At 38.2% G+C, this 25,461-nt stretch overlaps 3 protein-coding genes across 7 annotated transcripts; 1 reads left to right on the top strand and 2 right to left on the bottom strand.

Moving 5' to 3' along the window:
- Positions 1 to 318: 318 nt before the first annotated feature.
- PNRC2 (proline rich nuclear receptor coactivator 2) lies at positions 319 to 5,232 on the top strand. The gene is made up of 3 exons (XM_062593771.1): positions 319 to 471; positions 1,516 to 1,721; positions 2,916 to 5,232. Exon 3 carries the CDS (start codon positions 2,934 to 2,936, stop codon positions 3,354 to 3,356), a length of 423 nt encoding a protein of 140 aa, XP_062449755.1. The 5' UTR covers positions 319 to 471; positions 1,516 to 1,721; positions 2,916 to 2,933; the 3' UTR covers positions 3,357 to 5,232.
- Positions 5,233 to 6,184: 952 nt separating this feature from the next.
- Positions 6,185 to 17,040, bottom strand: SRSF10 (serine and arginine rich splicing factor 10). 5 transcript variants are annotated; one of them, XM_062593770.1, is made up of 6 exons: positions 16,816 to 17,031; positions 14,652 to 14,756; positions 12,809 to 12,912; positions 11,159 to 11,321; positions 10,808 to 10,858; positions 6,185 to 7,411 (listed from the first exon to the last, which is right to left on the bottom strand). In XM_062593770.1, exons 1-6 carry the CDS (start codon positions 16,878 to 16,880, stop codon positions 7,393 to 7,395), a joined length of 507 nt encoding a protein of 168 aa, XP_062449754.1. In that variant the 5' UTR covers positions 16,881 to 17,031; the 3' UTR covers positions 6,185 to 7,392. The 5 variants fall into 5 exon arrangements, with proteins under 5 accessions (XP_062449754.1, XP_062449753.1, XP_062449751.1 ...); XM_062593769.1 differs by having other exon boundaries at positions 10,808 to 10,861; positions 16,816 to 17,030; XM_062593767.1 differs by lacking the exon at positions 6,185 to 7,411 and adding an exon at positions 7,418 to 10,642 and having other exon boundaries at positions 16,816 to 17,040.
- Positions 17,041 to 20,446: 3,406 nt separating this feature from the next.
- Positions 20,447 to 22,716, bottom strand: LOC134150182 (fatty acid-binding protein, liver). The gene is made up of 4 exons (XM_062593837.1): positions 22,643 to 22,716; positions 21,506 to 21,678; positions 21,114 to 21,203; positions 20,447 to 20,534 (listed from the first exon to the last, which is right to left on the bottom strand). The coding sequence occupies exons 1-4, from the start codon at positions 22,707 to 22,709 to the stop codon at positions 20,484 to 20,486; spliced, it is 381 nt and encodes a 126-aa protein (XP_062449821.1). The 5' UTR covers positions 22,710 to 22,716; the 3' UTR covers positions 20,447 to 20,483.
- Positions 22,717 to 25,461: the final 2,745 nt, after the last annotated feature.

Here is a 25,461-nt window from a genome sequence, read left to right as displayed (position 1 = left end):
CAGTGACTTAAAACGGACTATAGAATAAACTTGCACACGTTATTTGAAATCCGTAACTTTGTAAAGGGGATAAAACAGCCGAACAACAGGGCAAGGCTGGCTGCCGCTCCCGAGCTGCCCTTCGCTGAGGCGATTCAAACCGGGGCTCCGCCCACGCCTGCCTAGGCCCCCCAGCAACAGGCGGGGCTTGGTTCTCATTGGCCGGAGGAGGCACGCAGCGTGCTCCTATTGGCTGGAGCGGAAAGGACCGGGGAGGGGGGGGAGAAGGGTGACGGCGTTATACAGCGTAGGCCCGTGGCCGCCATTTTGTGTGGGAGATAGAGGGGAAGCGGCGAGCGTCGGTGGAGCGAGTTGGACTGCGTTTTGCGGGGGGGGGTGGGGGTCGAAGAGCGGCGGCGGAAGAGCAGCGGGTCGGCTTCTAAGGGCCCGTGTGTGTCGCTGCTCGTGAGCGAGCGAGACGGACAGAAGTCGGTAAGGGAAGAGCGGTGTGGGAAGGGCCGGGCGCCGCCGCCATGTTGTGTTCGCCGAGCTGCTCCATTGTTGAGGCAGCGAGGAAGTGCGGCCGAGGACTGCCAGGCCCCTGCGGAGTGAGGCAGGGCGATGAGGCCTGAGGGCAGGGAGGCAAGAGGGGTGAAAGCTGGGAAGCTCCCGAAGGGGGAGCAGCTCCGATGGGCTGGGAGCGCTCACGGGCCAGTGTGCAGCTTGGTTTGCGCTAATAACCGTTAGCCCTTTACTTTCGCCACAACAAGGTGAAGGCTAAAAGTGCAGACGAGCGGCTCCTCCTAGTGCTTGGGGGAGAGGGGACACTTGAGGGTGATGACACTTCAGTGACGCATCTTATGGGGGAGGTCAACAGATGGAATGCCTTAAAAAAGCCTTCAGGAGGGTATGAGCCGTGGGTAAAAGGAAACTGTCTTAGGAGGTTCTCAGGAATTCCTTTGTTTTGATGTGGCGCCCTGTGTTGTAACGGCTGGAAGAGGCTTTGAGAGTGCGATTGGCTTCATGGGAAGTGTTTGGACGCTTAGGGTCAGATTTTCTTCGCAGTAGTCTGGGCGGTGCTTTTTTGCCCTCTGGTCCCGTGGGGTTAGGTGGGTGAGTTACCGAGAGACAGTTTTGGGGGAGGGCTTTTTCCTGCTCAGAGTGGTACATTGAGACACTAGTTTCCTAGAATTTCATCCCAAAGGTGTGTTTTTGTTTCGTGTTTTTTTGACTTTCTGTGAAACAAAGGGTAAGGTTCTGCTTGTCTCTGCTTAACTAAAATATTTATAAGATGTATACCATGATGAAAATACTCATTTTCAAAACGCTAAGTATGATGGTGAAGCTTATGTATATACAGTAAAATGTTTTTACCATATAAAAAATGAAGTATATTGTCATCTTTAATGGAGAAATGCAACTGACTTGTGCTTAGAGATTCTGTCATGGTTTTTTCATATTTTTTACTTTTTTTTTTTTCAAATTTAAGAGGAAACAATTCAATTTTCTGAATTTGAACTTTCGTAATTTATGCAGTTGAGACTTCTCCCCTGGAGCTTCTGTGCCGAGAATCCGATGTTGGGCTCGGCTACCTGGCTGAACACAGCAGATCAGCCCATGAAAACTTCTATTCCTAGCCAAAGGAAGGAGTCCAGCGAAAGGCAGCACCTAGTCTTTCAGGCTTGGAAGCAAGAAAGGGGACAGGAGTTGGACAGTGTGGAATCTGAGAAGACAACTGAAAGGTAAATGGGGAACAATGTATTGTGGGAGAGTTGGCATGAAAGGACCAATCAGGTGTGTTTTCATATCTAGTTCTGTAGTTTATAAGTCCAGTTATAAATGCTTGCTTTTCATTTTAGGTTGCCCTTGGTTCTCCTCATTTTTTTGAGGCCAGCTCTCTTCCTGAAGCATGCCTAAGTCTGGCTGTATGTGCCACCAGTGCATGTGGATCTCCCTGCTGCCTTCTCTCCCAGGGAAAAGCTGTTTGGGAAGCGGAGCTTGCCCCTACCTTACTGTGATCAGATACATAGGTCCTCATTAGGAATATCAGGAACCTCCTTTGTGGTTCTTACTTACCCAGGAAACTGTCTCTCTGAACTACCTCTGCCATTCTGCTGAGCAATTCCATTATGCTGCGGAGTGGCTTTAGCAGTTGTAGACCTTGCTCAGATCTTTAGGTGTATCATAGGCTGAGTATAATAAAAATATCTTAAGGATTAGATACTAAAAACTTAAATCTGGCACTGCATTTTGAGCCATGTCTTCAATGTGCTTCTAGTAGTGTCTTGCTGAGCAGAAAAAAAGTGGTGGCTATCTCCAGGACCAGCTCTTTCATAATGAGCCAGACAAAGTTGTAACTGTTATGGGGGGCAGTTGTGTACAGTTACTGAAGGACAGATGGGCATACGATGTCCTGATGAGCCATTGCTGAGTCATCATACAGTCGGTATCTCCCTAGGAAGATACACCTTCACTGTCAAGTTCTTGGCCGTTTTGACCTAAAACTTACTTCCAGATTCTTGTACCAGTGAGCTTTTTTTTTATTTTTTTATTAAATTTATCCTCCCTGCTCCTTGCCTCCACTCCAAATGTGCGGTTAGTGTTGGTTTGATACTGGTTGCCTGTGTCTTGGGATGATGGCTAGGTAGGATGCCTATACAGTCCTTAGTTCATCTGAGTTGTCCTGTGTTAACACTGAACAGACAAGATACTGCAAAGTTCACTGCACTGTAATTCAGTTCTCACAAATATCATCAACTAAGTTTTTAAGTTTGTATTACTGAAGTCTCTTCTTCCAAAGGAGAAAATTGTTTTTCATTTGTCTAATTTTTGGATAGATTGATTTCAGTTCCCTTATTTAGCATCTAAAAACTACTTTAAACTTTTTGTTTCAAAAAGTCACAAATTCCAAACTCTGCTCTCATTCTGTTTTATAGGTGACATTTAAGTTGAAGATGGGTGGTGGAGAAAGGTTTAACATTCCAGTTCCACAGGCTAGAAATACCACCAAGAACCATCAACAACTTAAAAACAGACAGAAGAGTAAAGATCAGAACTCTCAGATGAAGATGACCTATATGAAGAAGGAAAGAGGACATGGATGCAACTCATCGGCTGCATGGCAGGCCATGCAGAAAGGGGGAAAGAACAATGTTCACTTTCCCAATAATCAAAATTGGAGTCCTAATTTATCAAGTCCCAACTTGTTTTTCACACCTCAAACCAATCAGAACTATGCTGGAGCAAAATTTAGTGAGCCACCCTCACCAAGTGTTCTTCCTAAGCCACCAAGCCACTGGGTACCTGTTTCTTTTAAACCTTCTGATAAAGAAATAATGACATTTCAGCTTAAAACATTACTTAAAGTCCAGGCTTGAGATGTAACTTTAAATATTCTTAGTTATTTAAATTTACAGGGTTTCAAATTTGAGAATAGGCATTTATAACTCCAGATATAAAGGTAGATGGAACTAGCTGTTCTTGCTGCATATAGTTGGCCTGCTGGAAGGGGAGCAGGGATAGTTTACATACCCCTCCAGTGCTTCACCTCAAAAACTGTACTGCTTGCATTTCACTGTGAAAAAGATATTTCATCTATAGTAAACTTCAGCTCAGAGCAAGTTGCTGATTCTTGCTTTTCCTGTGGCAGATCTGGATCGTGTGTCAAAATTTGAAATTGTGACTACTTCCTTGTATAGTATTAGGAATGGTATTAGAAAACCACCTTTTGCCTAACTTAATGCAGCATTAACTGGGGAAAATACACTGAAAGCTTTAGTCAGTTACTTTGTTTTTTAAACTTGCTAGATATATAAAAGCTCTGCAGAGCAGACTTCCTAGCAGAGGAGATTTCCACCTAGGTGGTACTAGTAGAAAATGCAGAGTTCTTAATATCTGTGAGCTTTTATTTGGCACTCTTGAATCACTGGACAAGCATTCAAGCCTGTGACTAAAACTTAGGTGTAGGAAATTGGCTCCTTAAATATTTTCGCATGGATAGAATCAGGCAAATCAGTATTTTGGTCTTTATCCAGCTCTAGAAATTTCATGGAAATCTCAAGTCAAACTGTGCCAACTAATGACATACTTTACATTGCCAGATGACTGCCAGAAACTTAAACCTTTGTATTTTGATTGCACTGATAAGTTTTAAAATGCATTTTTGTATCAATTTTGTAATTGTGAAAAGAAAAGGAGTAGAGTTACTTGGGCTGGTCTTAAATTGGTTACCCTGTAATACTGTTCTAAGTTACTGTAGCTTGCGGCAGGTATAAAATGATTTCGTAGATAGGGAAAAAGAGCCATGTAAATACATGTAAAACTTTGTAGCATATGTAAATTTATGCTGGGCTTTCCTGCACAAAAGTATTTTTAGTACAAAACTGCTGAATGTAAGATGACCATGCTGAGTACATGGCCTGATTTAATTAAAAAAAAATATTTTGTTTAAGGAAAAAAAGCCTAAAAGCACACTTGTGGCTGTGCCCTTGCACTTAACGTATAGTGAACATGCACGTTTGTCTTTGTAGGCTCATTTCTTAAAATAAACTCAGTGCAAAAGAGGCTTATTTAGAATTTTGTAATAATAACAATTAAAAAAACTTAAAAAAACATCAAATCTAAGGTGCTCATGTTCTGAATGTATAGGAGAGACGCATGTTAAATGATCAGATTGCAAAGTGTTTAAAATCAATTGGATGTCTCATAAGAATAGCAAACTGCTGAGCTTAGGAACCTGATCAGAACTGAGCTGTTGTGATAATGTTTCAATTTCTGAAATCAGTCACTGCTACAACACTATTCTGTCCCAGGATTTACTAGTTACCAACAATTTCAGCAGTGAAATGAAAAATAAGTTCTAATAATACTCAGTGTATAGATTTCAGTGCTGCCGCAATTCAGTTGATCTTGATTAAAAACAACTGAACTGTCATCAACAAATTGAGGTTACTTAAAAATAGTAGTTAACAACTAATTTAACTTCAAAGTGATTTTTGTAATTGTAAAATGTTTTAAAATACGTTCTTCCTATACATTCAAAATGTGTTGGCAGCTGCTCGAATGTTTACAAATACATTGTTCCAAATAGGATGGAATTGGCAGTCTTCTAAATTGTGTCTTTGACCTGGATTTTCACCAATGTAAGCTGTAACCCAACTAGAATTGTGTAAACTCAATTTCAAAATGTTAATTACTAACTGTAAAAATTGGAAACAACGTAAATTGAATAAATTGAATGTTTCTCCCCCCAAATTAATCTGTTCATTTTAAAATACAGTAGTGTAAAATATCTCTTGCTGATGCCACTACAGCATTGTAACTAGATTCTGCATGCAAGGTCTTTGGACTCAACTGAAGATGGTTGTGTATCGGAAGCAGCAGTGGCAATACTACAGCGTAGCAGCAGAACTCTGCCTCATCAAGTCAGCATTTTGCTTTAAAAGATTCAGGTCATATGCTGTCCAACCCAGCATACATAATGCAGTGGAAAGTGTTTAACTGTACCTTGCCTACTCTGAAATTCTCTAAGTACCTTCTGCAAGGTTCTTTCTCCTTTAGCCCAATTCTGTTAAAAGGGATCTAGGCATAGACACTTGATTCCCAATTGATTTGGGCTCCTTTTGTTTCTCACATTGTAAAAGTGGGATTATATCACACTTGTAGCTTGGAGTTCTGTGAAGTACTGACACTTCAGAACGCTGACTGATGTACTTAAAGGCCCCATCGATGTTATTAATTAAGTAGGCAATAAGCCAGGATAAAGACAATTGTAAGCATAAGGATCAGCAGCCTGCCGACCCAGGTGAGTGTTGTGTATTTGGCTGTTGGCTAGGGATACCAAGAAAACCTCAGACTTCCTTAATGAAGGGTTCTTCCACTGCACACCTCTCATTCACGTCCTGCCAACTGATTCATACAACACAGGATTTTAAAAGGGCTGCTAATGTTACCCCCAAACACTGTGTTAAAGGGACTGTCAGCTCTGCCCAGGAAAGCTAGACTTAGGAGCAAGACAAGCTAACTTGAGACAGCTGCAGTTTGGCTGAGTACAGTTGTGACTCTGCTGTCAGCTACCTCGGGTGGCGAGTTGTTGGCTCAAGCGCTCTGGGCTTGGAGGAAGCTTCCTTGGGTAGTTCAGTGTTTGGTGACCAATCTCCAACAGACTACAGCTGTGTTAAAATTAAGTCAGAAGGTGCTCTCAAGGTATAGTCAAAACTTGTACATTTTATTCCCAATTCACAGGGTTATTTGCACAGATGGAACACAAAACTCAAGAAGAAAGGATGTGTATGAATAAAACATTAGCATCTTTTGATCAAACACGCTACAGGGTACATAGTCTTCCCTTCCTATAATAGACTCATCAGTAAGAGCATCTTCAGACAAGTACTATAGCAATGGACTACAGACTTCTTAAGCAAGTTACAAGATAAATGGAGAAAACCAGCAATTACTAATGGGTGATTATGTCCTAAAAATGTGTAAATCTATTCCTTTGTACTTCAAAATGTTATCTGCAACATCCCTGCCAAAATCATGTAGCAGTGCTGCAAATATACTTTGATCCAATTACCCTTCTCTGAACATTTTTCAAGCTGTTACCCAGACTAAACATTTAGAGAAAAAGAAGCAGCTCTTCCTAAGAGCAGAGGTCAAAGTAACATTTAAATTGAAAACTTTCACTTTGAATAAAGCCATTATAGTGTACATTTAAACATCTTTAAAAGACATAGAAAGGATAACATTTAGCTTTCAGAGACCAGTCTATCATAGTCCCTAATTTAAACACCCAGCTACTTAAACACTAAATTTAAGATTTTTAATTAAAATTATCAGTTGGGTGCATGGACTTTTGGTGAAAAAGAAGTTCCAATAGAGCCTTCTGTTACTGCTGAGATAAATCAATATGCTGCAGATATTTTGGAGCACAGCCATTAGTTTCAGCAGAGTTTATACACACCACTTCAATTCTACAGAATTTGCAGGAATGACAAAATCTAGTTTACCACAGAAAAAACGTAATTCCCACCATTCTTGAGACTCCAAAAGAAAGATGCCTATACATGATCTTTTGTAGCCTGCATATGTTCTTGCATTCCAGCTGTGCATAACCTGCAGGTAGCTTGCACAAGACAGGCTACTGCTTTTTTTAGAGCAGGAATACGATACCTGCATCAAGGAAGGGAGATGTTATCTAGATGGGCTGTGGCTTGACTTGCATGAATGCATAAACATTCCCTGCCCTTTTGGCCACATCCTGCTAACTCGTCCCCAACTGAAAGGCCCACAGAACAGCTTCTTCACAATTTTTCCATGGGAGCAAGAACTAGGACAACATCTTTATTCATGCACTCTTGAAACATCGTGGGTTTGTGTTCGGCTTTTCTGGCTTGTTCATATACACAAGTCAAGTCAAAGTTTAGTCCTACCTCTGGGAGAGAAAGAAAGAACCATCAGAACTGTCAGATACTACATTATACTTGCAATGAATTGGATTTTCAAAACAAAAAATTTAAACTGTGCTATACATAAATTTAGAGGCACACAATATAAGGACATGACGACAAAATCGTTAAGGTATGTTACTATTACTCTGCAGTCAGAAGTTAGGATCTCAGCCTGGACATGATGTCCTGTTCCCTCCTCCCCACCAAACCAGCTGTAACTCTGGCTGGACTGACATGTGAACATTGATCACAACAATCCTTTGCAGGTTGCTGACCAAAACACGCCAGCTTCTGTAACCACATTATCCCAAGAGACAGCCAGGTGGACCATTTAAGTCAGATTTTAGTTCTGAATACTGTATTATTTAAAGATGCTGAAAAGGGTGGGTTTTTCCCCTGTTACAAACCATTTTTATAGAAATCAACTAGCAGACAATCAGAGCTCAACTTAAAAAGTACAAGATAGGATTTATCAAACCATTAAAGTGTTCTTCAGAATTGTTCTCATTCAGTGGCATAAAAAGATCAAGTTATATGTACCTCTAGCACCAGGAGGCAGCTCAAACTCTATACACCAAAAAATGTCTACAACCTGCTGAAGAATCACAGCTGGTGCAGTTTTTGATAAAACAAATGTAAAATGATGAGCTATTACCTAGAAATTAGACTCAATATGAATCTTCAATTGCTGATTTTAGCAGTTTGCAACCTAGCTAGCACTATCTAAATTATAATCATAGAGAAGTCTATCCATCAATAATGAATGTGAACAGAAATTTCAGTATATTGAAAACTAAAACATTTGCTCATCAGCCTTATTTTCTCTAGTACCCCCTTTAAAAATGTGAAGTGATATTTACTCAGACAAACAAATTCCTGACTTTACTGAAATACCATACTAAGGATTTTACTCCATAAGGGATGCGTAGCTCTACCCCTAACAATGCTCTGGAGTCAAATTCTAAAGCTACAATAATTCCAGTGGATCAGTATTTCCTTCATTTTTTTTATTACAGCATGTTTGCTAAATTTACAGCAAGCAGAAAATAAGCTGGGTCTTTAGTTATTTTGATCAAAACATTGATGTTTTAAAGGTAGTACACAATATTCGTTAAAAAGAACATATAAAAATACCTTTTTAGAAGCCTCTATAAGAAAGGAAATACAAAGTTTAATCCCACAACTTTCCTCTGCTAGAGCTGCACACTACTGCTACAGTTTTAAATAGACTTTTTGTTGTTTTTAAACTATACATCCAGGAAAGTCTACAAAATTAAAGGAACGTGCATATAAATGATTGCATAGCAGAACATGAACATTAACTGCAAACAGTAAAGAAAAAGTTAGAAATACTATCAAATATACAAAGGTTCTAGAATCACCCCCCTAAGCACGTTCCACTGCCAATATTTAAAAGCCATCTGCATTTCTTCAAAGGCCCTGCTGAAAACATTAAAACCAAAACCTAAAACATTTCTCTAAAAAGGATTTTTTTTTAAACAAATGTCTTTATATGCTACTACATAGACAGCAAGGAACACTAAGTGTGTGATGCTGGCTTTTGAAGGTAAATAGAAAAAAAAAAAACAATGCCAAAAGCCATTTTTGTAACAAAATATCTTGCCTTCTAGAGAAATACTGGTAAGAGTACACACTGGTTTTGTTATTTTTCACAATCAAGTTACTAAATATACTGTATTAGTGATAAACTAAATAGCTAGAGATGCAGCTCTTGTTCATATCCAACTTCAAACATTTGTTCTTAAGTAAAATGAAATCTTGTACCACTATCCATTCTGAGGAAAAAGTGATTCAGACTTGCTTGACTAAATACTTTTTGATGGGTAAAAGCAAGCCTTTGTTACTTAAGAAGAGAGATGGCTACAGTTTTATACCTATGAATACACCAACTAACCACAGGAGTCATTGGCATAAAAGTTAAGTTCTTATATACTGTACACACACAACTCGAAACAATCTACTTGTATCTAACAGCAGGAAAACTAAGCAATTTTATGGTTAACTGCTCACTAAAATTTAGAATAGATACAAAAACTGCATAAAACATACACACAACCTAATATGTAGTTGCTCTGTCATTCACTGAAATCTGAACTTAATTTTCCATTTCAAGGCTTTTTTCCCCTCTCACATGTTTAGTATTAGCAGCCAGGTAAAAAGCAGTGAAGCCGCTATCCTGACAAGTCATGACACTGCACAATCTCTGAACAAGCTTCCAGGACTAACTCTCTCCCCATGCACTGTGTGTGTTAGTACCATCTTTCCAGATGGCAGGGTAAAAGAGAAATTTCAACACTCTCTCTCCACAGACCTCCATTTACCAACCTACTCTTGTCGGTGGGCACAGAGAATACAGAAACCTGCCTTTGAACAACGAAAACGTAACTGCCAGTCTGCATTTCACAGCAGTCAGTGTTGCACTACAGCTGTCCAGTTTTCCATTTTATCACAAAATTTAGTATTAAAGAACAAGTTAAACAGTTGGTTTAACTGTTCAGCACAAACTAGTATCAATTTCTCTGTGGGTATGACACTTTTTAATAGGACAGTGTTGCAAATTATGACTAATCAAGTCATCACCAATATTTAAGCATTAAAAATGCAAGTCTTTACAAAAATATACAGAGACACCACAACCAAATCAGTAGCTGCCCATGACATTTAACCAAGTGGACATTCTCCCTTTCTCTCTCTCTCTCTCTCTCTCTCTCAGTGGCTTCTCAACACTGTTTTAATTATAACCATTGTCTGCTACAGGGAAAACTTGACAAAGGACAGGTGGTGGTGTTTTTTTTTTTTCTTTAGCACTGTTGCAACATCATATTCCTGATGATTTAAGTAAACTGAACTGTGTGTAAATGAATGTTACATGCCTAAAAACAACATGGATACACTGTTAGTGGCCACTGGACTTGGGACTAGTCCATGACCTTGATCTAGATTTTGACCTAGATCTAGAATGTGATCTTGACTGTGATTTGGATCTAGCTGGTTCTTTTTTTCTCGATTCCTTTTCATATCTTGAGCTGGACTTATAGTGTGTTTTAGAATCTGTTTTAGAGGTGCCTCTAGATTTGGTGTGAGATGCAGACCTAGACCGTGATTTAGCCTTCATTTCTTTCTTGGGCTGTGACTTGGATCGTGATCTTGAATTGGACTTAGATCTTGAAAAAGATCGATTGCGGTGTTTGAACCTATCAGAATAAAGGGGAGAGAGGAGATTTGAATGTAAAAACACTATTCTTAGACATCTAGTACATTAAAAATTGTTTACCATTTTTGCAGGAGAAACTTTTAAGCCTACAATTAAAGGAATACAGTGATCTAGTTTGATTTAAATGGTGTAAAAATTATTTTACCTATCATTGTCCGAATGGCTTCTGCTACGACGAGGTCTTCCAGTAGGTCTACTGCTAAAAAGGTACATCAGAAAAAGTAAACAGTGACAAATACCTATGTATTTATACATATGATTAATAAGTTCAGTTTTTCTGAGATAAGCATTTGCTTTTAGTTATTCTCCAATGAAGCACAGAATCATTTCATTCAGTATTTGTTTTGATGAAGCATGCAAGCAACAGAAGTCCCACAAATGATTACAAAGTAAATATAGAAAAAGAATATTCAAAATGTTAACAACTAAATAGTCAATATGGTGTTTCTCCTCCACCAGACTGCTGTGTAGTTGAAGCCAAAAACACTACACTTACTTTCTAGGACTATACGATCTTCTATAGCTGTAATCAAAAGAACGACTTCTAGACCGCCTCCTTTCGTAACTCCGACTTCTAGATCGCCTATATCTGTCATAGTCATCGTAACGAGAAGAACTGTATAGGTTTCTCCCCTCCTTGGCTTTCATTTGATTTGGTGCTGTAGAAAAATAGCAATTTTTAACATTAAGTTTAAAAAAAGAAAATAAATAAAGCCCCTGCTCTCCCCTTAGTAACATTACTAATGCTATTTATGTATTCAGTATTCATCAGAAAGTTTAATTCATGATTTTAACAGATGTTTATGAAAAATACAGAAAAAGACGGACAAATGAGTGCTGTATGCCACTGATGCTTTGTTGCTTTAACCACTGGACAAAACTTAATGCAGTCCTGTCAGTACTGTCAATCTAGAAAAAAGAATGAGGTAAGAAAGGACTAAGGCTCCATAAAAATCAAAACACACAACTGGCTAAGGTGATTTCAGCCCACCTTCAAACTATAAGCTGGTCTAACAGGCCAGGTTAATACCTCATACATCCTGACACTCCTAAATTCACCTAAAAAATTCACCTAAAAAGTGACAGTTAACTGGGAATTAATTTAACTTCCATTTTTCCTGACTATACAGTACCACACATCACACCCGATCCACTCTCTTCCTTCATGATTAAAAGACTTATTTTTTCCCTACAGCTCCTTTCGTCTACATGGAAAGTTTATACAGAAGTAGTAAAGAAACCGATTCCACAAAAAGGAAAGTCTGATTCTAAAATGAAACAAAAAAGCAAAACCCGCCCCCCAACCCACAGTACAGCAGCAGGCATTCACTCTGTAGTTTAACTATTAAAATAATTAGTGGAAATTAACTTAGAAGTCTTCTGTTGTATTTTTTCAAAGCAGCACAACTATCTTCCTCTTGTGTTAAATTCAGCCCTCATTCAAACGCAAGGATAGCATTTCAGTGTATTTTAGACATATTATGCCTTATCAAATTGTAGCTAGTCGCTACAATTTTTTTGGTTTAAGTACTGCTGTTGACATCACTGAAGTAGATCTAATTAGTTTTTGTTCAGAAACATAAAGGAAACCCCAACATTTACATACGGGACAGAAGTTTGTCCTTCAGAGCATGTGATTTCCATTGACCTCAAAAAAAACTGAATGGGCACTTTTGAGGAAAAACTGAACAGTTAGTTTTTTTCTTTAACGACCTGATTGGAAAGATCTCTGAGGTACCCTCAAGTTCCACATGCATATTTAACCAAAAGTAGAAGTCTACGTTTGGTTTGTACTTAAAGCACCTTATTGCTCATGCTACTAATTACATAAGAAATATTTTTTTACAATTAGATAACCAAACCCAAGAATTATGTTCCATGAAACATAATAAAAGAAAGCTTGATAAAACTGCACAGAAAGCTCTTAAATTTTTTCAGCTTACCACACTGTGGTAAGTGACCATTGTACTCGGTTATTTATTTTTAATTAAAACAATAGACATCAATAGTTATTGGATAAAAAGCAAAATATCTACATACTATCTATGTATAAAAAGAACATATCACAATAATTAATAACGTGTGTAATGTTGCCTAGCACTAAACTAGGCTAAAATCATCTGATGAAATACATGCAAGCACTTACTCTTCCGATCCCCCTGTGCAAACTGGATTTCTATTTGCCGACCACAAATCCACTTTCGGTCCAAATTATGGAGAGCATCTTCTGCATCACGGACATCTTCGAATGTGGTGAGTGTTAAGGTACTTGGGAATTTGAGTAATTAACAAATTCTGTATTTTAAATCAGTTATTCTCTAATTTTACAATCATTTTTTAGGTTGTTTTGGGCATGCTACAGAAAATGTGAGCAACTTTTAATTAACCAACTATCTGGGAATTCCTGCAATACAATAAAATTCAAATCTCATGCTATGACCATGAACTTATCTACTAGTAAGCAATTGCTACACAATGTTGAAGTTCTTCCTTCTCCTACTTGTACTTAAATAAAAAATAAATGTATCCTTTTCAAAATAATTAATTATTAATGGTGATTCAGTTCTCTACACTATATTTACACTACTAGAAAAAGAAATCACAGTTCTTAAAAAGCTTTAGGCACGTCAACAATAAAAAACTACATATTTCTATGAATTTTAAAATTGGGATAAAACTTTCCCTTTTCACCAGCTGATTTTAAATATTTAAATTATGTGATACCAAGGACACATATATAGACTGTCAACAGTCTATACGTGATAAAACCATACACTAAAAATACCACACTATCAGCCAGATGTTCAGTAACACAGTCTTTGCCAATTTTAATGCCCAAGATCAACTACTACTGTAATTCACACACCTCCTTCCACGTACGGGACTTGAAAGAATGAATTGCCTTTCTCCTCGTAGCAACTCAGTCCATCACCACCATCATCAATACAAAAAATAAACTACCATGTTGTAGGTATATTTACCTTGATAAACCAAGAACGAATGCATTTTCATTCAAGATCACAATTACAATAGCACTCACAAAAGAAATATTACAGGTTTTGTCAATGGACTAAACCAGAATCATTCATCAAATTATTGCTTACATGACAAACAGAAGAAAAACTGTTATTCTGTAGGATACATCAGGTATGACTCCTTTAATCTTGGCCACCATTCAACTTCATCTTGACCTTTAACTCTTTAAGTGCTTGTCAGAAGGACTTGTCATGAGATGCTTGGCCAAAAATGACAGATGGCTTTATCTTTTACTTTGAAAAACAACCTTTTCCCCCTTTTGTGGATAAAGCGAAGCTTTGTCTCCCATTATGGCTTGTCCTTCTTCCAGCTTTTCTTTATTTTTTCTTTTCCCAAACTCTCCCTTCTCTTCAAGCCTGATCCTTAAGAGGTCTTTGGCTTGTCTACTTGCCTTAATTGTTGAACTCTACTCTAAAGGTTCTTTCATGCTTTCTCTTTGGGGTCGCCATTACTGTACAGCTTTACATTCTGAGGCAACAACAGAGGACAGTAAATTAGGGGACAATATTAAAGAAAGAAGTTCACCTCATTTTTTTTATACAATCTGTTTTTTGATCAAGTGATTCCAGTTCCCATTAAAAAAAAATTTAAATTAACAATGAATACTAGCCACAATTTGCTAAGCATAATTTACTTACATACCAGTTATAATAAAAACATGGTAGAAAATTTTGAGTCAGTGATAATTTTTCATTTAAATCATATAGTATCAATTTCAGTCACATAAGCAAGCTTTTATATTACTGGACTTGATTTAAGTTTTGCAAAAAGGCAAAGAACAATTGAGAGGAGTTAATCTTCAAAAATAATGTAACACCACAATATAAGTAAGACACTTATTAGATACAACACAAAAGTAAACTGCTTTTTCATTTAGATTTGTTACCTCTTACATAAACTTGAATTTCAAACTTCAACACCCCTCACTAATCAGCCATCTGAAGAAAGGATATTGAACATAAGCAAATCCTCTGGGACGACGAGTGTAGAAGTCAAGTGGAACGTATACATCAACTATAGGCCCATAACGACCAAACTCACGGCGCAAATCTTCAGACCTAAAATATCACAAATATCGTATATATGTTTTCTCCTTATTTAAGTTAAAAAACATCTGCTAAATAATAATAATAAAAAAGACACAGCTCCAATCAAATAATATGAGCAACCACCTTTTTGGAGCATTCTGAAGAAGATTAATGTAGCAAAATATTTGGGGCCAGGAGGAAAGAGTTTGAGTAGTTCATTGTTAAGAACATATCAGGCTGCAACACTGCTGAACCTCAAGACGCTCAAAATACACCTCAGCATTTTGAATCCACTGTTTAGTGTAACTCCACAGTATAAGCGTAAACTAAATATTTTAGCTAATTCAATGCAAAACGCACTAGCAAAGTGGGCTGAGAGCGAGAAGGATCCAAGAACTTTTTTTCAAAGAAGTATTCTATAAGATTTTTAACGCTTATTTTGCAACATGCAAACGTTAACTGCAGCATGCAAAGAAAAAGTACAAGAATAAATCAGTCACACAAACTCATTTCCATTGAATATTCAACACTTACAACCATATCAAATGGAATAGAACTTGAGTGAGCAACCCATTTATGCCCTTAGCTACTCCAAAGAGATGATAGCTTGAATCAACTCCCGTCCCTCCAACAGAGAGGTTTCTTAATTACATTAGCTTCTTTACCTATATTTTTCTGTATAATTTTAACACAATAATCTGTATGAGACACTCATGTGAATGTATAATTTATGTGGTGTGAAAGAGTTATTGCTATTCATTTCTCTTTCTTATTAGCTGGGGAAAAAAATCTATATTACATATAGTCAGTAGACTTTTTTTACACTATGACAACAAGGCAGCAATTCCAACAACCAACATAAAGATCTCATAATGAAGCTGTCTCTAAAAATATCATTTAATCACAAGCTTACAATGAGAGCCTGAACAGGAGTCTCATTAAGAATTTCAAAGTCTTTTTCCCTTGTTGTTCTGACCCTAAAGTAAATTACTGTCAAAAAAGGAATGAATGCTCATAAAAAAAATTAAAAAAAATATTTTCTTTACAACAGTAAGGTTCCTAATTCATTCTGTTGTGCCTACGTTACTGTTATTTGTTGAACAACTTTGGTGCAAGCTGTCCAGCCAGCAAGTTTCAAAACTCAGGCTTCACTTTTTACAAGCAAATCGTGTAGTGACTTCCACGGAAATTCTACAGCTAACAGCATAAAGAGTGCTCCAAATCACGTATGTAATTTATATGCGTATGCTCTATAAAGATTCCACAACCAGTAACAAACACAAAAGGGAAGCGCTAAACTGCAGAAGGGAAATAGAGGAATCTAACAGTTCGCTAAAAACATCCAAGCAAGCAGTAAATACTGAGGCATGCAATATGTATATTCTTCTAAACAATGAAAAATTATTGTACTGAACTGCACGCAACTGGTTCTTACCTAATTTTGCTGCAATTATTATAGCGAAAAGGCGTTTTCTTTTTTTTTCCCCTCTGCGCTAAGAGCCTCGTAAGAGGCCACGGTACATAACAATTAGTGCAATAACATTCCTTCCGAACAGGCAGCAATTACCATACTAACGGAACCAAACACACTATGAATTTCGAGGACATTCACAGCAAGCATGCTATGTTTTCTCCCTTCTCAGAATAATCGCTGCATTTTAAAAACATATTTAAAATTCCAGCGGCCGCTGAGCACAGAAGTGGCGCACAGGCAGCTACTGCCGACCTGGGCCGGCAAATCCCGCCTTGATCTCCCGCTGGAGACACACGAATGCGGCTGAGAGAGTTTCACTCTCTTCTGGCCCAGCTTTGTTCTTTCTGGGTGTTTTTTGACACCGATCCTGGGGGAGCGGGGGGGGATCGAAAGGACGGGACGGCGAAGAAAATGGAGAAGGGAGCGGAAGGCAAGGCAGGGAGAAGAGGAAAGCAGCCGCGAAGGGAGAGGCCTGCGTCTCCGCCCGGCGGCCCCTCGCTCGGGGAGGCCCCGCAGCCTCCCGCGGCAGCCGCCCGCGCGGCCTAGCGAGCCCGCCAAAGCCTGCGCGGCCCCCGCGCCCGGCTGGCTCCCCCCGCCGCGCTCGCCCCCGCTCACCGGGTGTCGTCGGCCACGTTCCGCACGAAGAGCGAGGTGTTGGGGGGCCGCAGGTAGCGGGACATGGCGGCAGCGGCGGGGGGCGAGGGGCAGCGAGCGGCGGGGCCCAGGCGCTGCGGGGAGCGGAGCGGCTGAGGCGACCCTCCGGAGCAGCACGCAGCGCCACAGCCAGCCGCCCGCCGCCTCTCGCGAGACTTCCCGCGGGGCTTCCGGCGAGAGCTCCGCGAAAGGAGGGAAACACGGGGGAGGGGGAGAGGGAGGGGAGCGCGTGGGGGGAACAGCCGGCGCCAAAACCGACCCTCCCCTCACTGCGCATGCCCCGTGCGCCCGCCCGCTCCAGCGCGCGCGCAGGAGACACCCGCGAGGGAATCCCCCCGCCCCGCTCCAGCGCTGCGCGCACATGCGCCCTCCGCTCGCCCTGCTCCGCGCCTGCGCGCGCCCTCTCAGCCGTTCGCTTTTCCCGCCCAGGCGAGGGGGGATGCGCGCGCTCTGCGCCGTTGGCGGTGGTTGGCAAGATGGAGGCCAACGCGCCGCCGTCGTCCTGAGGGGAAAGGCCGTGCGCGCCCGGCCGGCTGCCTCCTGCCCCGCGCGGTCGCCCTTAGGCGTTGTGGTTCACCCTTGTGCAGTTCACAGAGCAATAAAGTAGGCAGCTAGAGAAATTACTGCTTTCATTACACATAATGCGTGACTTGCCAGTGGTGAAGTAGGCGAGAAGGTGGTAGATCTGTGAGTGTTTACATGTTTGAAAGGTGAGTCGATGAAGGGCTCCGTAAAGAAGCCTCTCTGCATCTTCACTGGTGTGAGGAATTTTTAACAAACTGCGCAGGCAGATACTGAAGAGAGACTTCTGAGTTCATGCGGTCCTGATGCCTATCAGTAACATATTTTCACTTCCTGACTTTACTGATCTGTTTTAAATGGCTGAGTATGAGATAAACTACGGTTGGTGGGCACGCTGCTCTCCTGACAATCTCGCACCAAGAATCATTTGACCTTTTTACAGGTTTTGTGTGACAGGACTTTGAATCACAAGCGCAGCAGATGGAGAAGCCAACTGTATATGCCACTCTTTTGGAAAAAAAAAGAAAATGATTGATAGTTACTGAATGCTTAGCGGTCTGTGTATAGGACCCTGTAGAAAACAGACAGAGGTCCCTGAAAGTGTGTTACACATTTGATGTTCCCCTTTAACATTGTTCTGTTCTAAATATGCTAGCAGTTGGTATTTTAGTTTGTAACCTTGTACTATATATACAATCATTCTGTACACACAAAAGAGTTGTCAAAAGAACATGAAAATCAAGCCAAGGAAAGGAAATAAGAGACTGAGGTTATAGTGGAGCACACAACACAATGCAGCTATAACAAAGCAGAAAGAATTCAATCTTTAGACATGCTGAAAAACAATGGAATCACCAAGGAATGTAGAATCACCAAGGAATAGAGTTGGCAATGGATAGAAATGTTTGCTGCCAGGATAGCCCTTGCAGAGCCCTTAGATTTGGAAATTAACAGTTTTGAACAAGACAGAAATGTTTTTGTTTACAAGATTGTAAATAATCTCCAGAAGTCCTTTGCAGAAGATTTCACAACATCTCACTGCAGTAGATCCAGTACTGCTGTCCAAAGCTATAACAATAGTCACCCATAAATAACTGATTACCTAGAGCAGTAAGGTAGGGTCCCCAATCTAACCAAAATCCTTCAGGTTTTGAAAGAACTACACTGAACATTTCCTCTAAATCTGAGATTTCCTGTGACAAACGAATATTGCAATGGGATTGATAAGATTGGCTGAGTTGCCAGAAATACTAAATCACTGTGATTGTGAAGTAATATGAATTACTTCTTTTGAGAATTTTTGGTTGTTTCAAATTAAAATGGTTTAATATTAAATTATATTTATGGGTTACTGTAGGTTTAGAATGTCTACAATCTTTATAACTTAATCTGCCTTTGTATAGCAGTTGTCCTGTATTGAGCCTGAACTTTGGTAAGGGGTTGAATATGGAAGGAGTGATTTTGTAGGGCAGATGTATCGAGTGGGCTGGGAATATTTGAGCAGACATCAGACGAAATTAAAATTCTGATGTTTGTTTTAAAAGCAAAAGATTTAATAGAGTTTTCTTTAACATCAATCCCATTTTATATTATAATGTATCAAAAGCAAAGAATTGTATTTTTACAAACTTAAAAGTGTTCAGGTACATGTAATGGATGATTTCTGAGTTAAAGTAATATAGAAGTTAACCTAGAAGTATATCACGTTTTGTAACTACAATTTACTGATACAGCACTTGGTTATTGAAGACTTGCAGTGTTCTGTGAATTTACTGTTAGAAAACTACGTTATTTTTTGTAAAGCTTCGTTGTGTAGTTAGCAGCAGTTACCCAGCAACTTTCAAACATTACTGTTCCAAACTTCTAAATGGCTTCTTGCACTACTGAAGCTTTAGAACAGCCTTCTCTCTGAGGTCTGACCAGTGTCTTGATCCTGTACTGCTGATCTTATTTCTGTGTAATTCACGCTAAATTTAAAGTGTGCAAAAGAGTACTTAAAAGTAAAACTATGTAAGAAACTAAATGAGCATAACAATACTTGCATAGTTACGCCAGTAAAACTCCCTATGAGAACATTCTTACTGAAGAATACGAATATGATTCTTTGTTTGTGTTTAAAGCATATTGCAAATGGTATTAGCTAAAACACAAAAAGACTCACAAACTGCTTTTCTCCTAGCATAGGAAAGATCTAGACTCAGGTCCACATGAGGATTTTAAATGACATAATCAGTCCAGCAACATTTCTCGTGTAGCTCTTACAACCAAGATCAAATTCTAACAAACTTACAGTGACATAAATAAGTATTAAATAGGACTGCTAATATAATAATAGAATCTAACCAGTAGTGACCAAAGAAATTGTCATAGGCATGGATGCTATGCATGTTATACTTCAGCCTAGACAATGGACTAGAGGCACATAATCTGAACATAAACCTTCCATTTGTACTTACAAGAACTGGCAAGCAGTTACTGGGAGTATATGGTAAATTGGAAGAATGTTTAATTGCCTTTGATCTTGTAATGCCTTATTTTTGTTTAATTGTATTCTTCTGTACATTGTTTTAAGACTAGTCATTCCTGTTACTATTTTATAATTGTTTATGATTCTTAAAAATTCTTCATAGCTTTTAGAATACTTCTTACTATTCTTGTTACAGATGCACTGATTGCCGGTGCAAATGTCTAATTGCTCTTTGCTGGATAGGATATAGAGAGGGTTTTTAGTAGGACAGCAAACATTATTAGAATGAGGGATAAAAACTGATTGGGTTCTCTAAGTGTGTTATGAAACAAGAAACATATCAGCTTCTGTCCCCTCCCATTGATTATTATGGTGAATCCTAATTTTTTCAGACATGCCCAAATTCCCAGGTTTGATTGTCTGGGAGGCAGACCTCCAGTCCTCAAAATGAGTATGGAAGGGATTTGTAAGTGTAATCAGGGAAAGCATGGTCTTATAATGGGAAGTGATTTGTATGTGATAGGAGAGTAAAAATAATGGTTTTCTGTACTATTCTTTCAGATAACAAAGATCACACCTGGTGGAAAGTGCGCTTTATTTTAGGTATGTAAAAAATGTCTCAAAGAAAGTGGATCTGTCTTCAGACTCTCTTGCTTCTTCTGACAAGTGTTGCTCCACCAACAGTCAAACGCTGTAGATGACAAATATGTGTAACTTGTTTTTCACTTAGACTTTAAGAAATCTATTTGTAGCTAAGTGACTAGATATTTCTGTAATTCATTTAAAAATCCATCTTATTCCACAAGAAAATACAATTGCAGTACTTGCATATAAATATGTCCTTAACATTCATACCAAGGAAATTGTGTTTTACAAAACCAGTTCTGAAGAGTGAGAATCTAAATACTATAATGTTGTCATCAACTGCATTTTATCGCTCTGTATTAAGGAGTATTTTGAGTGATAGGCACTACAAGAAAGATACATCCCAACAGTAAAACAGTGATGGGTTCTTTTGTGTAGTGTTTTGCTTATTTGATGTTAAAAAAGTAATTTGAGGTACTCAAAATGATCTCAAGAAGTTGTCCAAGTACATAACTTTAGTATAGTTAGCTGTGCTTCCTATGGTAGTTTTTACCCAAGTGGTCACTTTTTAGGAGTCTAATAAGGTTAACTTCCTAGAAAAAAAGCTCTTTGTCAATAGAGAACAACTCAGAACTAACTTCCTTCAACATTTTTCTTAATGCACCACTGCTTTCTAAACACTTACCTCCACCATTTCATTTTCTTTAACTTCTTGTTCATGAGAGAAGCTTTCTGATTTGCACACAAGCTTTCCATTTACCATGTTCACAGTACACTGTTGAAGCAGATTTAAACATATAATTAAAAAATTTGAGAATTCCGTTAAAATAAGTAGGTGACTACATAGTCAAATGTAAAATAAATGCAGGTGATACGGCATCTTCATAACCACATCTGCTAATTTAAACTGAAGACCACAGCATTTTCATGAGAGTTTTTGCAAAACATTTCTGTCAGTTGAAATGATACAAATGCATGTGTACATACTATTTTTTGCTAATGGAAACAGTACAAATTTCATTAATGCATTAAAACTGAAGTATGACTAGAGATGCACCTATTCCTAAAATAAGTTACCTTTAGCTTTTTGCCATCCATAGTAGTAATGTCAGCCTCTTTTCCAAGTGTAAATGAGTTCGTTACAGATTGCTTGGGGGTTTTTGATGTCACAGTGAAGTTGTCTCCTTTTTGTTGTATTTCAATAGTAGGCTTAATATCTTTAGCAACTTTGATGACGTCAGCTGGCAATGCTATAAAAAGAACAAAAAAGAACTTTTCTATTATGAAGTAGTTTGTTGATATGAAATACCAAATATTCTTCTCTGATGAAGGTACAAGAGCAATACAAACCGATACTAGAAAATAATGTTTGAGTTAAAAGGTAAATTCTTAGATTCCTCACTTCTCTATGGATGTATTGTTCTGTTGCAACTCATCTATAAAAATTTTTATATTATATTCATTATTCTTGTGTCAGAATATTTATTGTTTCTTTCAGTAAAGGCTTGCCATATGAGGACATATCTTTACAACTAATATCGTATCTGTGCCACTCTGTCTCTCTTACCTCTTCCCAGGCAAATAGAAGGTGGGGGTTATCCGTGAGGTCAAAGCTGTATCAGTGCAAGTGACCTCAAAGCACCTTATCAATGTGTCTCTAGTGTGATCTGAAAAGGATCATCATTAGCAGTAAAGGTTCAGGCATTTTTGTTAATGTAGGCACCTACAAAGTCATAACCACCAAATTTCTTAGAGATTACTAAACAGCTATCACATATATTTAATCACTAATGCTATAGAAAGTGCCTGCACTGCTTACAGAACATTGGGAAATTTTACATGTCATTTACAACTTGCTTCTAGTTAAAAGTACTTAAAAAATTAGAGATTAGCCAAAACAGGTCAACTTCTGATACACGTCTTCTTTTATGAGGGAGCCAATTTTATGTTAAGACAGAGGTTTTGGATTTTTCTGTAACCTTTCTACATTAATTGTGCAATTTTCAGCTTCTTTTTATTTCTGAAGTAGACTTAACAGAGTTACCTGATAGGAAGTAGTTTGTCACAAAAACAAAAGAAAAAAAAACATTGAAGTGCTGTCATAAAAGATGTTGTTGTGCAAAATTATCTAAGCAAATTATTTCAAAAGTAACAAAATTATTCAAAAAAAAAAATTATCCAAGCAAATTATTTCAAAAGTAACAAGGCGCTTACCAATAGCTTTCAGAAACTCTTCATAGTTCTCTTGGGCATAGACCTGCCAGGTTCCACTGAATGCCATTATGGATGATATAATGCAGTATGGGACGCTAGGAGGAAAACGAGGGAGCTCCCTGCTCATTTAGCTGCTATTTATTGTAAGGAAAAAGCCAGCCCAAACTGTGAGATGATCAGCTAATTATTAACCGAAGTAACAATTATTAATCATCTATTTGTTTTTAATGATCATAACCTGTAGTTCATTCTGCTTTGTAGAAAGTGTTACCTTGACCAAATGTTTTGGGATGTTCTGTTTATTGTGGGTCATGGAACTAAGGTTATGATTCATAATTGTTGTAAAGTGTTGCATTGATTAATCTATTTTCCTTTTGTTCACAACTTTTACGTGTTTAATGTATTTTCTGTGCTTGGATAGAATTCTTCAGATAAATTTACAGTAGATGCGAGTTAAGTACTAGGATAGGAGCTTCCTGGTTATTACAGTGTTCTGTACTGTGGGCGCTTGGAACTTCAGGGGTGAGAATAAAATCCACAACTTCTTTTTCCAAAATTTTGGGCCTTCTATCACTTGAGGAGAGGGAAAATCATAACCTAGTGGGAGAGTTAGATACAACTTAATCCAGTAGATGTCAGTAATGTGCATCTAAATCTGTGCTAATTTCAGGGGGTTTTCCAATAATCACTTCATGCACAAACTATTAAAGTAAAATAAAATGCAGAACATTGCTTGGAGACTGAAATTAAAGAAATAAACGGGATGCATTGTTTTTGTTCTCACAGATTACACCAAGAATTCCTCGCTCATAATAACTAATGAGTATATTCCTTGCTGTCTGTGCAAGAATGACTGTTGACTTTGGAAGTCATTCATTAGATTATATGTGCCTTGCAATAATATTGCTTAATTCAAATAAATCCTGTATCCTTAGGGTAGCTGACCTTTGTAAGTTAACTTTTATTTCTCCATATTGGTCAGTAATTCTTCTATTTGAACAGAAGAACAATGCTGAATTTTTGCTTACAAATTCACAACTATTTTTTATTATATAATTTCAAAGAAAATTCACACACAAAGAGCCAAATATTCCAAAGTGGAGGAAATGTTTAGGTCCAGGTCTATTTTAGTTTTAGTTTTAATTAGCAGATAGGGAGTTTAGAAAACTTATGCTCTAATTCTGATGAATCAACCTCATCTTTGTTCCAAGAACACATTTCTCATAAACATGCTGTTATCTGCTTTGTTCTCTCAAAATCATAATATTTCTTTATTAACAGGGACATAAACAAGTCTCTCAGCCTCCTCCCAGCAACAGCCAGTCCTGTATAATTAACAGGACTGGGGTTGGAGGGTCAGTACGTAGCTTGCTTCTTGCTAACCCTGTACAATTGCTTGTAAGTTTGGAAAATTCATAACTGCTGCAGGCTATCCATGTGTTAGCAAGCATAATTTTCTTTACAACTTCAAAAAAGTTTATTATTCCTATCCAAAAAAAGAAATTTACTAATTCAAAAATTTACTTAAAGCTCTTCTAGTGATCTGGCGTTACCACTATTGCCTTGGATAGCTAAATATTACACTAAAAAGTGCACAAGAAGAAATGCCTCTTGTACGCATATGCTTAAGATAGTATTCACACATCTGTAAGATGGCTTTGGAGCTATTCTGTAATAGCAGTCTCACTATTATCCCTGCCAGTCTCACTATTATCCCTGCCACAGTCTGGAACAGAGATCAGTTTTTCTTCATTAATTAAGCTTTCTGCTTCAGTTAACTTTCTTGTTTTTTAAAAAGCAAAATGACCAATTTTGTAATCTCATTTACATAAAATAATACCTTGCTGCCTGAATAGCAAAGGTAAGGTTCTGGTCACGAATGAGGCCATATTTTTGTGTGGGCTGCACCTCACATGACTCTCAAATGGTGATGTTTACATTACATTTATTCCTAGGGCATGATTCATCTGTCTCAATTTATACCGTAGAATAAAGTTAATGATGCCATCAGAAGGACCTGTTTTTCTTCATTCACTATAAAATGAAACTAGAAAATTAGCTAAAGTCTCATTTATTAATTGTAATGTTATTAAATTTTGTAATATAAATTATATAAATATAGTTTGAACAGCTTATGAAATGTAATTACATTTGGTTAGATGATTGGCAATCTTGTCCAGATATTGCTGTGCTTATGTATGTAGACACTGGAACAGCAGGATGTCCCAAATAACCAGGAAAAATATAGTTGTTGTTAGGATGGTTTATTCTAGATTGTAAAGCAAGTTAAGATGCTGTTTTGCTGAATAAATGCAGTTAGCTGTATGGCTCTATAAAATCACTTTTTTTACTTCTCGTAGACATGGTTTTACTGACAGAAGCTGAGAGTGTAGTGCCTTCAGAGCAGATGACAGGCCAATTTTTTTTCTACATGCAGAAACATGCATGTACTTTTTACTTTTAAAGATAATAGGAGTCCAATAGAATGCAAGGACCTTGCTCCCTCTTTGCTCTCTTTCACTTAACCCTCTTGTGTTAATGTGTTACTGTGTATCAGGATATATAGAAGCAGAATGTGCTCCTCTGTAAAGAAAACCGAGACTTTAAAAAAGGTTGCTACTTTGTTTTCCTCTCACAGCCATATGGGAGGAAACAGGTCCCTGATTCACTGTGATCCTTAGGAATATTCTTAACTTTCCACACACTGGCGGGCCAAGTGATTTCAAGACAGATTTCAGGATAGATATATACTTGTCTACTGTGCTTAAGTGGTACCCAACATGTGCGTTTAATAATAAACATACAAACATTTGTCAGCT

The sequence above is a fragment of the Rhea pennata genome, chromosome 23 (assembly GCF_028389875.1).
Source record: "Rhea pennata isolate bPtePen1 chromosome 23, bPtePen1.pri, whole genome shotgun sequence".
NCBI lineage: Eukaryota > Metazoa > Chordata > Aves > Rheiformes > Rheidae > Rhea > Rhea pennata.
This window is presented reverse-complemented; position numbering and strand designations above follow the sequence as displayed.

Bases quoted from the DNA above. Each gene is read 5' to 3' on its own strand.
- PNRC2 (XM_062593771.1), top strand. From the start codon at position 2,934: ATGGGTGGTGGAGAAAGGTTTAACATTCCAGTTCCACAGGCTAGAAAT.
- LOC134150182 (XM_062593837.1), bottom strand. From the start codon at position 22,709: ATGGCATTCAGTGGAACCTGGCAGGTCTATGCCCAAGAGAACTATGAA. The intron at 21,679-22,642 runs GTAAGCGCCTTG...TTCTTTTTATAG, and splicing joins AGAGTTTCTGAAAGCTATTG to CATTGCCAGCTGACGTCATC. The intron at 21,204-21,505 runs GTAACTTATTTT...CTGCTTCAACAG, and splicing joins TGGATGGCAAAAAGCTAAAG to TGTACTGTGAACATGGTAAA.
- SRSF10 (XM_062593766.1), bottom strand. From the start codon at position 16,880: ATGTCCCGCTACCTGCGGCCCCCCAACACCTCGCTCTTCGTGCGGAAC. The intron at 14,757-16,815 runs GTGAGCGGGGGC...GTGATATTTTAG, and splicing joins AACGTGGCCGACGACACCCG to GTCTGAAGATTTGCGCCGTG. The intron at 12,913-14,651 runs ATATCCTTTCTT...AACACTCACCAC, and splicing joins AGAGGATTTGCTTATGTTCA to ATTCGAAGATGTCCGTGATG.